The following is an 18,150-nucleotide window of genomic DNA, read 5'->3' on the forward strand; positions in this document are numbered from 1 at the left end:
TCAACCAAAACTGCATTTTTTATTCCTTTCCAATCGGCATTGGCAAAGCTGTGAGATTGACAGCACTCAATGCTTCAAGCAACAATCCCTATTGGGTTTGGCAAACTTGGGAGGCTTCAAAGGCTTGATTTGGCAAACAACAGTCTAACTGGCCAAATTCCAATTGACATTGCTGCTTCTACTTCACTTTTGGAAGGAAATCATTATTGGAAGCAACAAAAAATGAAAAATATTTAATGGAGGGAAAACGAAATGGGAAATAGAAGGGGAGGGAAAAAAAATTCACAACCCCTAACCGGTCAACCGGCCGGTCATCCCACCAAACGTCCCCTTTGTTTTGATGCACGCTACAGTGCAACAGTTGGAACTGCTCGTATCAAATTGAGGAAATTGCCTTTTTTTTAATCAAATTTGGTGAAAAATTTGCTAAATTGTTAGAGATGCTCTTAATAGTGAAAAGTATAACAAAAATCCTACAAATTAGTTAATAATTAAGCAACAGTATCACTTCTCTGTCCTCCTACTGCCAGCCTATTCTTTTAAGCAATATGCTCCACTGCTCCTGTCTCTTCACATTCCTAGAAAAACAAATTCAAGTATTTTAATACCGTTTCAGAAAATCATAAAAAATTCATGAAATGAAAAAATCACCCCTTACAGAATACAACACCATCTCAAAAAGGATTGGATTTCACTAGTTGGTAGAGACATTGAAAATAATTAAACTCAACAATCTAAATTAAACAGCTTTAGCCTCGGAGGTTATATCATGGGACTACAGTGGGTATAGAGCATTGAAGATTGTATCTTGGCACTACAGTGGGTAGGTATGATCATGTGTACTCACAAAGGTCTGGTGCGGTCTTACGGTGTCACCTTGGCTCAACCAAGCAAAGCCCCAATGGTCAAGGTGCAAGTCCCCCAAAAGGATGGGAGCTCTAGCCTCCAAGCCACAACTCATCTCTAAAAATCCTTACCTTAAGCCATGGGTTCACACTCCATGACCAACCCCGAGGGGATTCCTAGGCCTTGCTACTGAGCTAGGCAAGCCTGCTTGCATCAATATCCTTTCAGAGACAGCACAAGCAGAGAATCCTTCAAGAATGACAACTCTCTAGTTTCTAGCAACATTGAGAATTTTTAAACAACAATAAAAAAAGGAGTTTCACAAAGTGTGGATTTCAAACACAGTTTCTATAACATGAAGGCTTCAATGACGGTGTGAGCAAGTTTGAGAACTCTGCTCACCACCCCTATTGCCTCGTGCTTCTAATATATAACTTTTACTACAACAAACAAGTCCTGTTATCAAAGTCTTATGATTTACGATTCAATTCGCAATTTTTGCAAAATCGATACAAATCTATGGGCAAATCTATTTTGGAAATGAATCTCTAGTGAATCACACGATTCACAATCGATTCATGATTCAATTCACTTTTTACGATTCATGCAATTCTTGAAACTATTGTATCTGGCATATTTTCAACTCTTTTTTTCTCTTTCTTTTGGTAAAAATGACATAATGCAACTTCCAATAGCGTTTAATGCCAAAATAATCAATATATATGATATTATTTTAGTGATCATTCAATTTTTAATAAGATCCAATCAAATTTAGTCAGACTCAATATGGTTTTAACCTTTCTCCTCATTTTTTCCTTTTAAAAAATCATAATATATCTTCTAAAGATATTTAAGATTAAAGTAACTTACACCATGAATTATCTCTTGCTATTTTATTAAATTAAATATAGTTTAATATTACATGAGTGAAGCTAGTTATACCTTTTAAAATGCTTTATGCTTTAAAATAAAAGATCCTAAATAATAATTTTTTATTATTTGGTCATTTTTACATGAAAAAGTATATATGCTTATTGTTCAAATATCAATATCGTTGTCAAATTATTGTTACTTTGAAAATTGAGAGTTTGTCATTGTTTACTGTCTTTTATTAAAAATGGTTGATAAAAAATATTAAAAACGGGAAAAGGTAAGATGGTGATCTCATATAGGAGCCTTTGTTAACTTATTACCTATTAAACTACATGATCATTGTGGGGATATATTTTTGAGTTCCAACACGTGGCAAGGTGGCACCGACGTGTCGGCCGAGGTGCCACGTGTCCTGGTTGATATGCCGAGGTCATCTTGGTTAGGCCGAGGTTATCTCCAAAGATATCGGAATCCGAGATAAGCGGATAAGAGATGAGGGACAAGAGTCTTAGAATAAAAAAGAGACTTAGCCAAGATAAGGATAAAGCTCTTAGAGAGTTTATCTTTATCTCTTGAGGAGTCCAAAGTAAGTACTGAACAGGAATCCATAGAAGTCAGGCTTCTATTGCGATTAGGATTGAGGTAACTATAAAAGAGAGGCACCTCCATGAGTCTAAGGTACGCAATTTATATTTTGTCTAGTGAGTTAAGCACTATTGATTATCTTTTGAGAGATATACTGACTTGATCGTCGGAGTGCCCCCGGGTGGACGAACCACCGCTGGAATCTTCTCTTTCTGTTACAGGTTAGCCAGGTGTCATCTATTCTGCCAGTGTTCTCCAGCTGAATACTGAGTTGGGCAGTGTAATCGGAAAATCACTCACACAATCATCATTCAAAACAACATTTTCATTGATCTAAGTCTAAATATTTCATATTCATAAAATATATTTAACATTAAAGTGTGTAGATATATTTTTCTAAGTAATTTAGAAAAAGTGACCGAATCTTTACGATTCACGATTCGATTTGTGATTCGGTATGAGGCCATTTCGATTCACGATTCGAATTCCGATTTGACAACTATGCAAACAAGACAAAGGTGTGGAAATTTAAGTGAACACAGAAATTTGCTCCCAGAAATCCCGCATTTACTAATTGTGTTTGTGCAGTGTTGCATTTTAATCGTTCATTAAAGCCAAAACAACACCTATCAAAATAAAAATGTGCAAGGGGTAAAGACCGAGATATTTGCAGCAAGTTTTTCACTAATCACAATGGAACTAAGACATTATACAAATCTATAACATGGGCATCCTTGTAGAATACCGGTGGTCATTGTAGAACAAAGTACTAGTCTCACTTGCATCGTAACATGTTGCCTCTTGCAATCAAAGAACTAAAGGTCAAATTTATTAAGATGAGAACATCTCAAGGAACATTCTCGCCTATTCCTTGAACATCCATGCAAAATACAGTCCTTTAAGAGGACCAATTCATAGTTCAACAATTTGGACTACAAAACCAGGAACTTCAAAACAAATATGTATTTGAGAAGTCTCATGCATAAGAGGTCATTCTATGATTATATTATTTGATGATGATAAACTTGGATGAAGCACCAAAAGCAAAGAACATAAAACAACAAACTATTAGAAACTATGCACGCAACAGTCCAATGTCAAGTATGACAGACCATCATAAAATCCCTGAAAGTTTTTTTTAACCATAATCACTATTTTCTCATGATAGGGTTCTCAATAACAAGAGTATTTCTTGCAGTAAGTGCAATAAGTTGTACCAGACAGTAATTGTTTCAACATATTGAAGACCTGCTAGGTGCACTACATACACAGAGTATATTATTACAAAAATAGCAATCAAATTAAACTGCACCTATCCCAAAAAATATCCTCCCTCAAGATAAAAGCCTCATATCATGAAAGAAGGCCCATCTGAAGGAATGAAGATTTCCAGAGTAACTAGTGTATCATCTGCAGTTTTTTCTGAACTGCAGCTTATGCCATTACTTAAATTTGAAAAAATTGTCAGCTTATTTTCATCACAGAATTTCCTTATGGAGGGTATGATCACTTTGATTACTTCTTTTTAGATTTAACTCTAGAACTCAAGTATGATATAGAGTATCAAATTGTCCAATTGGTCGTAGAAAGAAAAAAGGGGAAAATTCTAACTAGCAAAGACAACCCACTCTTAAATAACACAGGGTTAATAATAATAATAATAACAATAAAAAATTTCTAATATATCAATTCCTATTCATATGAATTGGTTCAAGGTGAAATAAGTTCAACCAAATAGCCCCTTGAAAACTACCAACAACTACAAAACCTAACAAATGTAGTAGCAGCGTGTTGCAGGTGGCTTTGATTTTTTTTGTTTTCCGTCAATATTCATGTTAGCCCACATGTAAGGAGCATTCAATTTAATAACATTGGTGAAGCTTCGCTATTTTTTAAACAAATTGAATCTATGTTAATCACACATTTTAGGATATTCTGGTCACAATGACAAAATGAGACCTTACATCATAGAACTCACCAACTTAGATATATTGCCTTTTCCTGAAGCAAGTTCTTAGTTGCCACAAAAGTTGCCTCCAACAAAACAGTTTGGCCACGTTTGTCATCCCACATGAATGGTGGGATTGGAGTGATAGTGAGGTGGGACCTCTCAAAGCATGTTTGGTTGAGGAGTTTATGACTGGATTATTTTTCCAGCTTGACTGGTAATCCCATTGCACAGTTGGATTAGCTAAACTGTAGAGGGTATGGGATTCAAATTTTAGTCCAAGGATTGTTGGTGTTATTATTGTTTTGCTCTTCCTCTTCAACAATGTCAAACCATTTCCAACAAGAAATGGCGAAAAAAAAACAAAAAAAGGTTGGAGGCATTTATGTAAGGGGCAAGACACACCCACAGGGGATTGTCTCCCCATTTTAATTTTTTTATTATATATAAATTGTAATTATTCTAACATTTGTTAGTTTGGCGGCATTTATGTAATTTCCTATATTTATCCCATACTTGTTTTGGAAACATGGTTAAAAGCAACTTTTTGACCTTTTTGGGCCACATCTCGTCTCTACTTTTTTGCATGTTTTTTCAAAAAAAAAAAAAAGGCAAAAAGCTAGTTTTTAACCTACTTCCCAAATACAAACAAACATTCTTTATCCTCTATCGCCAAACAAACATGGCCTTACAACTGTGAAAAAGTATAAACTTCTAGCCTTGTTAACATTTATACTCTGTTTGGTTAGATTTTCAAGATTTATTTATTGATTTTCAACATTTATACTCTGTTTAGACCATTGGTTCAATGGTAAACTTGGCCTAATAACCTTGAGGTTATGGGTTCAAATCACAAGACAACCACTTTGTGCACTATGCCAAAGGTCAGGTGTGTACCCAATCTTTTCCCTCCGAAACACATATTAATGTGTACTAATTGAACGTTATTTATTATTTATTATTATTATTATTATTATTATTATTATTATTATTATTATTATTATTTTAAACATATAAACTAGTTTGATGAAAACAAACACCAAAAAAGAGATTTTCAAAAAATCATATAAAAATTAGTGTTTTTCATTTTTCAACATATTAACATATTAATTTTTATTTTTTTTTAAAAATTCAATAAACAAATTTTAAAAACAAAACCAAAGAGCATTACTTTTTTGTGTTTCTACTATTATTTTTTTGTAACAAGGGTGTTTGGGGCTTTGTCCTAACTAGTCCCTAAGGCACATGTAATCCTGGATAAGGGGTCACTGCTGTGCGTGAAGCACAGCAGTGACTGTGGTGCATCCATTTGAAATGTATTATTGCTTTATTTTTATGATCTAAACCGTCTATTTTGTAGGGTTTGTTAAGTGCTTCATGCCTACCAAAAATCATATTAATCGGATATCAACAACTATATGATCGAATTGCATATTATTTATGTTATTTCTCAAAATAAAACTTATTATTTATTTTTTTGGTTATCGATCATATAGTTTTTGATATCCGATTAATATGATTTTTAGTGGACATGGAGTACTCAACAAACCCTACAAAATGAACGGTTTATATCATAAAAATAAGGTCATAATACACCTCAAATAAAGGCACCACAGTCACTGCTGTGTTTCACGCACAGCAGTGACCCCTTATCCTGTAATCCTCCCATACCACAAGTACTAGAGGTTGTTTTGGAAATAGGCTATTTTAGTAACTTTTTAACTTTTTGGCTAAAATATGAGGTGAAAAAACTTAACATGTTTACGATGAATTTTTGACTTCTTAAGAAAAAACGTGTAAAAAATTGAGAGGAAAGGGAATCTTCGATTTTTTTGTATAGTTCTTTCGCTTTTTGACTTTTTGGCTATTATCCAAACTTGCCCTAGGTTTATAAATAAGAGAGTTCTTCGTAAGGGTATTGTAGTTGATTGTCTCTCCCTCTTTTTGTCTCTCGAGAATACTTGTGAGTTCAAGAGTGCTTGTGTTCAAGATTTGCTCCATGTGGAAACTTTTGGAGGTCAAGTGATCGAATGACTTTTGCATTAGAGTGACCTCAAAAATCTAGCGTTGAATTGGATTTACTGTTTGAGGTAGTCATGTTTGTATACATTTACATACATGAACGTACATATTAGGAATTGGAGGAAAAATTTTACATTCCAGATCTTGATCTCCACCCGCCATATCCACCTGAGAAAGTAAGCATGCCCTATCCAATGGGTACACTACATACAAATTTGTTGAACATTTAGCTTGTTTCATTGATTTACATGGTGTTCATGGCTCCGATCACAACCTCCAATTGATAGAGTACTCCAAATCCCTTATTGACAAAGCTTACGGTTGATATACCTACCTTCTCCAGGAAGCTCAACTCATAGCAGGACTTAGTCAAGAAATCGTATGCCTAAGTTCTTTTATGTTAAAGACAGGTTCACTACTCTCCACCTCATTCATTAAACCATAAAAGTGGAGAAGCAATTCTTACATTTGTTCGTCATTTTTGGGAAAAGCTATGGATGTTCAAGATCATATTCCATAAGATCAAATGGTGAAGGCTGTGTGTAGATTTTGCTCCGCACAAAGCTCACTTGGTTAACCTTCACTTTCTTGATTTCTCCGGTCTGTGTGGCCACCCGTAACTTGAGCGAGAAAGTTAAAGCAGCCAATTGTCTATAAGCCCCAAAACCTGTGCCCACAATTTGGCTCAGGGCGGCCACCCACGCATAGTGATGATCATACCTACACTGTTGATGGCCCCTCCATCCGAGCCAATAGGGACTACGTAATTTGGATTGCACCCAAAATGCCAACCAAAGAAATGTATTTTGGACAATTTTATAACCAATCTTATCATTTAATTAATAAAACGACAAGCGTATTTTTTGATCAACAATAAAATGACAAGTGTATTCATCATCACATTTACTTGTGTCTTATTGTTTGCATGATAAATCCATAGAATTAATGTTGGAAATAAATGTTCTTGAGAATTAAGAATGTGAAACATATACTTGGTACTTTATTATTCTTAAAGGCTCCTCCAAGTCACAAGATTACTGAGCGTAGTAATTCAAATAAGCTAGCACATGTTATGCTTGCTCAATTACGAGTGTGGCTAGTCTCAAAATTAATGTAGACACACTAAAGCAAACATGTAAATGCTTTGTTAGAAAACAAGTTCATTGAATGTGACTAATCATGGAAAGTTGTGAACCTTCCATATAGAACCATTTAGTCAAAGGAAGCAAGGACAAAAGGCTACGTGTAAATGCTCAAAGGCATATGATAAACATGCATGCTATTTTCTGAATGTGAAATGAAGTTCGGAAACATGCAAATATTTATTACTTACTGGAACAAAGAAGGGATGCTGTAAGTTGACAGGCAGGTAGGGAACAAATGGGCTTCTCCATTTTGTCAAATGCTACAAAGTTGCAACTAACTCTCACGATCAGGATAAATGCCATGTAACAACTACAAAGAGAACCGTTATCTATTGTTTATTCATAAAGAATCTAATAACCAGAAAACCGCAAATAGTAGGTGAAAAAATCCCAAAGACATTAAACATTTAGAATAAAAAAACTGAAGCACAAGTACATAACTGATACAGAAATTTGCTCGAGTTATATTCATTTGGTATGAAGTAGTTACAATTACTAAAAGAACTAAAACATTGAAAGTAACTTAGCCTCTCTTTCTTGATCAATTCTCTTGCAGCGACAATCAATTCCCTGTGACAAAATTTTTCAACGAGTTAAATTACCAGCAATTCTACTTGTGTAAATGGAATGGAAAAAAAACAAAAAAAACTTGCTTTGTACTAAACACACCAATAATATGTGAAGGTATCAATCTAATTACATAGTCATTAAGTTTCCACTACACCACTATCACCATCCACTACACACCATCCACTACACCTACATCTATATAAGGAACCATTTGTAATAGACAGAAAAAGTATCAAAATATCAATCAATAATACATCATTCATTCTCTATACAATTCTCTCTATACATTATTTTTTACATGGTATCAGAGCAGGTTTAGAACCTAATATTTTTTCGCTTCACCGGCGGGCGGCAACCTCACCTTAGCCGTCCGCCGGACCTTCACCTAGTCTGCAAAAATTCTCTCTTGTTTTTGACGAAGGCTCTTTCTCTTCTCTCTGTCTGCTTTTTTGTTTGTTCAATTTTGGGGGCTAACTATTAGCAAAAAGAAAGAAGAAATGGGAGAGACGAAGCAAAAAGCCAGTGGTGTTTGGCCCACCGTGAAGCCTTTCGTCAATGGCGGAGCCTCTGGAATGCTCGCTACCTGTGTCATCCAACCTATCGACATGATCAAGGTCAGAATTCAATTAGGTCAGGGATCAACCACTGATGTGACAAAGAACATGTTCAAGAATGAGGGTATTGGTGCCTTTTACAAGGGGCTGACTGCTGGGCTGCTTAGACAAGCTACATATACAACTGCCCGACTTGGATCATTTAGGATTCTGACAAATAAAGCAATTGAGGCCAATGATGGGAAGCCCCTACCTTTATATCAGAAGGCTTTGTGTGGCTTAACTGCTGGAGCAATTGGAGCATCAGTTGGTAGTCCAGCAGATTTAGCACTCATTCGTATGCAGACAGATGCTACCTTACCTCTCGCACAGCGCCGGAACTACACGAATGCATTCCATGCCCTTTATCGTATTGTTGCAGATGAAGGAGTTTTGGCACTCTGGAAAGGTGCAGGCCCTACTGTAGTGAGAGCAATGGCACTGAATATGGGAATGCTTGCCTCATATGACCAGAGTGTGGAGTTCTTCAAGGATTCTGTGGGTTTTGGTGAGGCTGCTACAATATTAGGGGCGAGTAGTGTTTCAGGATTCTTTGCTGCAGCTTGCAGTTTACCATTTGATTATGTGAAAACCCAGATACAGAAGATGCAACCTGATGCTGAAGGCAAATTCCCATACACTGGTTTTTTAATATAAACAAGAGACCCACACACTCACACATGCACCTCTGGTTTTTTAATCTTTCAACCTTTTCCTTTTTTTTTTATTTTTTATTCTTCAACTCACGTGGCATGTCTCTTCATGTTTTTTATTTTCTTTTATCATCATGACATTACACTCATCATTTCTCCCACATTTCTTTTAATATTTCCCATCATTTCTTTTAAACTTTTCTTCTGCCAACCTGTTCCCCATTGATTTTATAATTTCATTTATTTTATCACATATCTATTTAAAAAAAAAAAAAACAAATCATAAACCAAAACACACCGCACATAGTTTTATTCATGACAGGGAATTAACCCCCATCACATTTCTACAAAAAAAAAAAAAAAAAAAAAAAAAAAAAAAAAACAAACAAACAACAACAACAACAGCTTTGTTGTCTTTTCTGCAGCGGCCACACATCGACCTCACTTCTTCTCTACTCTGCCGCCGGTCTTTTCTTTTTGCCTCCGTCCTGGGCGGCCCTTGACGGTGCTGCCTTCGTGTTTCCCACTCCACTGGGCATGATCACTCCTCCCTGCTCCTCCACTACAGAATATGGCGTCCCTCCAAATCGGAACATCACGGTGGCCTTCCGCTTCAGCTCCTTATTTTCTGCTTTCAGCACACTTATCTCTGCTCGCGCATCCTTATACATGCGTTGGAGCAGAGCCAGCTGGGAGTTTAACTGTTGCACCTCATTTGTCCTGCTCTGCAGCCGGTGCGACAAGTTTGTGACCGCAGTCATGGTTTCCACACATGACTTCAGAGTATACTGATTGGCCTCAATATCAGTTTGCACCGCCATTTTTTGCTCCACCGACCGCATCGGAAAGTTCAACGGAGCAAAACCAGAGGTGTTTGGTTGAGGTTCACTGGCCACCGCACCAGTTATTTCTCTTGTGGGCTCGTTCAGTTCTGGAAAGAGCGTGAGCAGACCACGAGAAGAGGAGGCCATGTTTTGGGTAGCTGGACGGGAAGAAGAGGCCATGTTGCTGAGTGTTTCAGAGACGGGTTGGTTACAGAGTATTACCGAGTTTCTCTCTCAGGCAAGGAAGAGTTTTTCAGAAGATTTTAGCAGGTTTTCTGCCTCAGCCTCCGCATTGATTTATATAGAACATGACGAAGAGGCCGACACGCGCACTGTCGATCACGTGCATCACCGCGTGTCTGGCGCGCCTTTTGATGGCTCGTTTTTTGATGAATTGGGCACGCCTTTTGATGGCTCGCCTTTTTATGGATTGGGCACGCCTTTTGATGGCACGCCTTTTGAAAGATTGGGCACACCTTTTGAGAGTGTACTTTTCAAGGGTCCGACAAGACTCTGTAAACTGTCCCGACATTGATTCCGGTTAGTTTCTACAAGGGTCCGACAAGACTCTGTAAACTGTCCCGACATTGATTCCGGTTAGCTCCTTCATGAGTCCGACAAGACTCTGTAAACTGTCCCGACATTGATTCCGGTTAGTTTCTACAAGGGTCCAGCAAGACTCTGTAAACTGTCACAACAACTGTCACAACATTGTCTGCTACAACGGTCCGACATGACCCCATAAACTGTCTTCTACAACGGTCCGACATGACCCCATAAACTGTCTTCTACATCGGTCTGACACCACCATACAGTGTCCTCTACCACGTTATGACACCCCCATACAGTGTCATCTACAACGTTATGACACCACCATACAGTGTCCTCTACAACGTTATGACACCACCATACAGTGTCTTCACCAACGGTCTGACACGACCATACAGTGTCTCCTATCATTTTTTTATGTATTTTCTTGTTTTGTTCCTCTCTTCAAACTCAAGTTGGTTAGTTTCTATCCTCCTTGAGTTTGCGGGGGGCTGTTAGAATTTTACCATCACCTACCACCACTACCACCTCACCTACTCCACTAAACCTAACCCACTACACCACTACCACCTCACCTACTCCACTAAACCTAACCCACTACACCACTATCACCATCCACTACACACCATCCACTACACCTACATCTATATAAGGAACCATTTGTAATAGACAGAAAAAGTATCAAAATATCAATCAATAATACATCATTCATTCTCTATACAATTCTCTTTATACATTGAATTTTAACAGAATGCTACGTAAAAAAACATAAGCCAAATGACGAAAAGGAACAAAAAGACCTACCTTTAGTCTCTCTCTCTCTCTCTCTCTCTATATATATATATATATATACGTGTGTGTGTGCATATATACATATATTTATGTATATTTAAAACATGTACACATGAGGTAAACATAGCGACAAAGGAGGCAAGAGTACACTATTTGATCAAAATTGGTAATATTAGCTCAACCATGCAATAAAATTGCAAACTCAATAATTTTTTCACTTAACTAACAAGAAAACTGACAAGAAAACAATAGCACTATCCAAGCCATGAAGCACTCTACATCACCAAACAATAGCACTATCCTCCAAATTCAGGAATGTTTGAACTGTATCCAAATGACAAATGTGTCATATTTGATGTTCTATACAAATATTTGGCCATATGACTAGATTCTAACCTGAGGCATTTACAAGGATGTTGCTAATATCACCTATTGAAGGAAAGTTAGCATTTCACATATACATACGAAGGCAAACACATATACATATATTTATGCTGAAATATCTCTCCACTTAATTTATACATTAAGAAACATATGACTCCCCTAACAAACTAAGCGAGAGAGAAAGAGAGAGGGAGATCCACCAGGTGATTGTGCTCTTTGATATTAAACTCATTGAAGGTTCCAATTTACTAAGCGACAAGCCAAACCAAGAAAAACTAACGAAGATTAAGGTGCTTGTAACTTTGGTATAGCAAGTCGGAAATCATTAGAAAATGAAAATGTTAGAATTCATTTGGAGTGCCATAAATCCACATTGATAGCATGATTTGCATATTCGTCAAGTGGAATCCACAAATTTACCATGGCTCCAAGCCCTATTTGCAAATTGAGAATTGAGAGCAGGGGAGCAGGACCACCCAAACAAACTTTGGGCCCTTGGCTGCACACAAATGCATTTACCTTAAAGCTACAGGTACTTTTTCCAGCTCCATTATTCATATAATTGTAATGATTCCAAATTTTTGCCTTAGGAAATGTCAGTTGTGAGGTGGAAAGTCAGTTCTAAATGTTAAAACTGAAGTTTAATTTATAAGCAATGAAGTGAGGAGCAGGATTAGTTTAAACCCACCAAAGACAAACCCAAGATACCACCCTCAGGGACGCTTCTCATCCCCATCCCAAAAGGGTTTGATAGAGAGGTTACCAGTTACCTGATTCTTGAATCAAATTATCATGTCTCCCTATGAAATGGTTACCCCACTGTGTATGAACAGTTGACAGATATATTATGCACACAAAAAAATAATTAATATGCAAGAAAGAACGAGTCTGGAAAACAATTCATAGCCAATAACATTTTCAGTTTTATTCAATACTGATGTTGACCATGGTTTTGATAATGATATAGGCACTTTACCAAAATGGGCATAAGTTAAAAAAGATTATAAATTAAATGTATAAATTTATTTATTTTTGGTTAAAAAAACTGCCAATATATAGAAAAAATACATATATTTACTTCCTGAAAAAATATCATAAAGTGCACAGCTCATAAGAAAATATATAGAACCGTCTACTTTACAAGGCAAAAAGTCTATTTCCCATCACCTAGCACAAATAGAAAAACATATTCAAACTAGCCACATCGTTATTACTCAAACCCGATTAGACACAAGAGTGAGACTTGAGAAACAATTAAAAAGAAAAGGGATCCAAATACCTTCTTTCTTTGGATGGCTGCATTCCTTGTATCTCATAAAACCTGTTTTCAAGAGAGTTTTCATTATTTATTAAAAAAAAAAAAAAAAAACACAACAACAACTATCATTATTTGCATTTGTCAAATTTATATCAAGAACAAATAACGAGCAACCTTTGAGCCAAAAGATCATGATAATGCAAGGCAAGCCCAAGTGAACTTTAGATTATGTAAATTGTTATTAAGATCCTAGTTTTTATTTAGTGTGTTCTGCTTGTCATGCGTTTTTTAATTTAAGCCACATTTATAGTCATCAATAAATGATATTAGAGTCTTATTATTCATTGTTGACAAGAAGTCATAGAAGCAGCCTTGTTATTCTATTCTAGCAAGTTATTTATAATAATAATAAAAAAAATCTCTTAGGGTCTCATCAAGCCTCAGCAGCATTATCTTTCCTTTTCTTTTCTTTTCTTTTTTCTTTTTTTTCTCTTCAAACTATTGTGTGTACCAAACAAGCCATCATGTGTTTTGGTCACTTTCTTCACTCTACCAAAGCCCAATTACCAGTATCTCAAATCTTTTAAGTACTCGACTTTTTATCCTCTAGTTCATTAATTCTACTAGATCAATGAGTATTGAATGATAAATAGCAATTACTAACATAAAAGACTAATAATAATCCAAGTAGAAATTGATTGAAAAGAAAAAAAGTTGAAACAACAAAAACAGTGGACAAACAAAAAAATGGGCAAGAGAGCACAAGTGAATATACCAATCGCAAAACAGACACCCAATACAACCTCTAACTCCCAATGAGACTATCTTCCTAGCTGCCATACAATTGTAATGAAGAATATTAACGAAAAGCTCATGCTATTTTGGATCAGGGATTTGTAGAGGAAAAATAAAGTGAAAAAAAAAATAATAATAATTTTAGCATCTTTTTACTTTATATTTTCTCTTTTCTTCTCCTTTCTCTTTACAAATCAATGAAAAATGTTACAACCAAATAAAAGCCATAGATCACAATGTAAAAACATATGAAAAAAAGTACCTCCATCGTTGATATCATCAGTTCTGCGAACAAACACCACATGGAAAAATTCGATTTAATGTTAGAAAACAAGTTTCAAACAAAACTAATCTGAATATATAATCAATGTCGCCGGTTAACCAGATGAGAAGAAAACCCTAGTGAATTTGAATGAAATTTACTTCTTAGATTTCATCCAAACGATCATTTAAAAAACATTTCTCAACGATCAAATCAAGCTTCAATGCATCAGCAGAACAAAAATGATAAAAATAAATGAATAAAAGATGAATTATACCTCTGACGAAGCAATGTCGTGAACCTCCTCCAAGCCATTGCTTTTTGCTTTGCACTCGCCACATAAACTGATGAATCCCTAAAACAAAAAATTATTCAGTGCCTTTGTTTTGAGCTTTTTAGATTAAATTTTCTGAAAATTAAGTTTTTTTTTTGGTTTTCGTGGTTTTTTTTAATGAATATTTTTAAATATTTTTATTTTTATAATTTATTTAAAAAATAAAAAAAAAAATATGAAAAAATATTTTAAAAAATTAATAAATACATAAAAATATATAAAAAAATGTACTGAAATCTCCTTTTTTTTTTTTGTATTTTTAGTATTTAGTGGATTTTTAAAAGGTTTTTTTCAAAAAAAAATTATTTTTTAAGTATATTTATGTTAGGTATGTCTAAAAAGTAAAAAAAAAATTGTTTAAAATATTAAAAAATTTAGTAAAAATAAAAAAATACAAAAAATAAGAAAGTAAAATTTTCTGATAAGTGTTTTTGGAAAAAAGAAACCAAGCAAATTGATTTTTTCCCAACCTATTGGAAAACGAGTATCTCCTTTCAATTTTGAAAAAATTACAATTTGAACACTTTTCAAAAAAATTATTTTTTTTATTTTTAATGAATTTTTTTAATATTTTAAATAATTTTTTTTAATTTTTAAACACCTAAAATAAATACACTTAAAAAATATAATATTTATTTAAAAAAATTAAAAGTTTACTAAATATCAAAAATATAAAAAATACAAAAATTCAATACATTTTTTTATATTTTTGTGTATTTATTAATTTTTAAAATATTTTTTCACAAATATTTTATTATTTAGATACATCTAAGTAAGGTACATTTTAAAAAGTAAAAAATGTACTGAAAATTTTAAAAATATTCACTAAAAACAAAAAAATACCCAAAAAAAAACACTATTTCCAGAAAACTGAATTTAAAAAATTGAAATTAAACACACTAAATAATTCTTATAATTTTAACGTAATTGTATAAAAAAATTTTAATAAGACTAAATGGATCAGAATTAGTGACTACAAAGATAAAGATAGAGAATGTAAAATATATATTTTAAGCGTAAAATAAATTATAATATCATTTTTATATTTATATAATTAATACATTTTTCAATAATGCTACATTTATCGAATTTGAACTCGTCCGAATTGTCTGAATTTGTGCATATCATTTTTATATTTTTCATTGAAAACATTAAAATATGAAAAATAAAAAGTAGAATTTTTTGAAAATTATTTTTTGAAAAACAGAATCAAATTGCCTAAATTTTATTGGAAGACGAGTACCTCCAATTTTGAAAAAAAAATTAGTTTTCTCATATTTGAATTTTTTTTTCTATTTTTACTGAATATTTTTAAATTTTAAGCAATTTTTTACTTTTTTTAGTTGCACCTTACTTAAATGTATCTAACTAGTAAAATATTTATGAAAAAATATTTTAAAAAATTAATAAATACAGAAAAATACGAAAAATATATTGAATTTTAGTAATTGTTTTGTATTTTTGACATTTAGTGAATTTTTTAAAGATTTTTTCACAAATATTATATTTTTTAGGTGCATTTATATTAGGTGTGCTAAAAAAATAAAATATTAAAATATTTAAAAAAATTCATTGAAAACAAAAAAAATACGAAAAATAAAAAATTAGAATTTTTTGAATAGTATTTTCTAAAAACCAAAACCAAACAACTTGAATAGCTCTTATAATTTTAACGTAATTGTATAAAAAAAAATTAATAAGACTAAATATGGATCAAAATTAGTGTGTAAAAATATAAAGATAGACAATGTAAAATATATATTTAAGCGCAAAATAAATTATAATATTATTTTTTTATCTATATAATTAATATATTTTTTTAATAATGTTACATCTATCGAATTTGAACTCGTCCAAATTTTCAAAATTTGTGCATATCGATCGTCCGACAGACCATTCAGGCGGATGTGGTTGATAGACTGGTTGATAAAGATAACAACCATGATTGACAAGGGTGACAATAATCGTCTGACCGATCATCTGACTATATCATTCCGGCGAAGTCTGGATTTCCTCTATTTTGGTTGGCCAAATATTTTTTTATATTTGTATGATAAAAAGATCATAACGTAATTAAACTTCCCGCCCTAATCCATCTTTGGGTGGGATTCTATGTGAAATTCACTAAGATGCATTTGATAAGCGATTTTAATTCGGTGGATACTTAATAAAATAATGATAGTGATCTAATATGGTACTTCAAAGTAGGGTTGACATTTTATTTTAATTTTTTTTTTTTAAGATAGTAAAGTTAGGATTAACATTTAAAGTTAAAAAAATAAGTAATAAAATGACATTAAATTAACATATATATTAGTGTTCTACCCGTATTATATGCATGGATTGTGTTTGAATACTTTTATATTTTGTGTAAATTTAGTTTTAATATATCAATTTTTAGTGAAAAAGTTTATGGTGTACACCCCATATGCACCCTACACAATTGGCGTAATTTCTTAGAAATTTTTATAATATCAATTATAAAATGTGTAATTTCGTAACAAATTAGCTTAACAAAATATTTAAATTTTTGTAGTTCATATAACAAAAATTTGTAGCATGATTATGACATTTTTTTGTTATGTCAATTTGTGACGAGATTATATATTTTGTGATTAATATTATAAATTTTGTGATAAAATTATGTCAATTTATAATAGGGTGCGTACGATATACATCCTCTTAAGGCTCCGTTTGTTTTGTGGTGTAATAGATGGGAGGGGATTAGGTTGGAGGTCGGGTTATTTAGTATTGTGTTTGTTTGTAGAGTTGGGGAAGTGATTAGGATGGAGGAGGAAATTGAGATGGAGGTTGGAAGGAGGATTCAGATGGAGAAGGTAGAGGTGGTATTACAAAAATAGTGAGGGGATTAGAAATTTTTTTATTTTTTACATATTGGGAATTTTTTTTAAACATTAATGTTTAATTTTTTATATTTTTTTATTTGTTTTATTATTTTATATAAAAATAATTTAACAATTCTTACACTAGCAACTATTATAAAAACAAATACAATTTTACTTAATTCTCTTACTATTAAGGGTTGTTTGAGATGATTTAAATAAGTGCACTTTTTTATTTTTTTTTTACGAAAAGATGTGCAGAAAAATAGAGAGGTGATGTGATGAAAAAAAGATAAAAAGATGAATTATATAGGGGATGCCAAACCACCCTTTAATCCTCTCACTATGAATCCCCTCCATTCTACCTCTGAAAACAAACGAAACCTAAGAGTGCACACCATAAGGTTTCCTTTTTTGGTAGGTTAGTTAAAATTAAAATTAAACTAAGTTTGTATATATTATATTAGTAAGCAAATCAATTTTAATTTTCTATATAACTGTTCATTGGTTTGATTCTAAAGCGTCAACTTAAACTAAACCGGCTCATGTGTACACCTAGCTAGGAGTAATGCACGCATGCTGCATTATTGTTAAAATATTAAAAAATGTCTCTTAACTCAAATTTTATGGCTCAAAAGTGATTTAAATGGTCAAAACGACATCATTTTGGCCATTTTTATGATATTATACGATGAACTACAAACTTCATAATGTTAACCGATGATAGAAAGTTTTAAACCTGCTTAATCCAAAACATTTCTTTTTATATATTTGGGTAAATTATACTGACACCCCTTGAGATTTATCTTTATTACAGTTTCACCCCTCATCTTTTAGAAATTACATCTCCCCCATTGAAGTTTAAAATTTCATT

At 33.2% G+C, this 18,150-nt stretch overlaps 1 protein-coding gene and 1 pseudogene across 5 annotated transcripts in view; one reads left to right on the plus strand and one right to left on the minus strand.

Moving 5' to 3' along the window:
• Positions 1–14,499, minus strand: part of LOC114273726 (uncharacterized) — a 36,709-nt gene extending 22,210 nt beyond the window's left edge. The window contains exons 1-7 of one of the 4 annotated variants that reach the window (XM_028215529.2): positions 14,377–14,499; positions 14,100–14,122; positions 13,818–13,875; positions 13,064–13,105; positions 7,948–7,989; positions 7,608–7,729; positions 382–578 (exon numbers count right to left, since the gene is read on the minus strand). In XM_028215529.2, the coding sequence (XP_028071330.2) occupies positions 571–578; positions 7,608–7,729; positions 7,948–7,989; positions 13,064–13,105; positions 13,818–13,875; positions 14,100–14,122; positions 14,377–14,414 (333 nt within the window). In that variant the 5' untranslated portion in view covers positions 14,415–14,499 and the 3' untranslated portion in view covers positions 382–570. Of the gene's footprint in view, positions 1–381; positions 579–7,607; positions 7,730–7,795; positions 7,990–13,063; positions 13,106–13,817; positions 13,876–14,099; positions 14,123–14,376 lie in introns of those variants that run through there. The other 3 variants (XM_082872613.1, XM_082872615.1, XR_003633193.2) reach the window with 3 other exon arrangements.
• LOC145792124 (mitochondrial dicarboxylate/tricarboxylate transporter DTC pseudogene) lies at positions 8,141–9,515 on the plus strand (annotated as a pseudogene). The gene has a single exon (XR_014331267.1). The product of XR_014331267.1 is annotated as a mitochondrial dicarboxylate/tricarboxylate transporter DTC pseudogene (transcript).
• Positions 14,500–18,150: the final 3,651 nt, after the last annotated feature.

This window comes from Camellia sinensis, chromosome 6 (genome assembly GCF_055761805.1).
Source record: "Camellia sinensis isolate YWXY chromosome 6, ASM5576180v1, whole genome shotgun sequence".
In the NCBI taxonomy this organism is placed as follows: domain Eukaryota; kingdom Viridiplantae; phylum Streptophyta; class Magnoliopsida; order Ericales; family Theaceae; genus Camellia; species Camellia sinensis.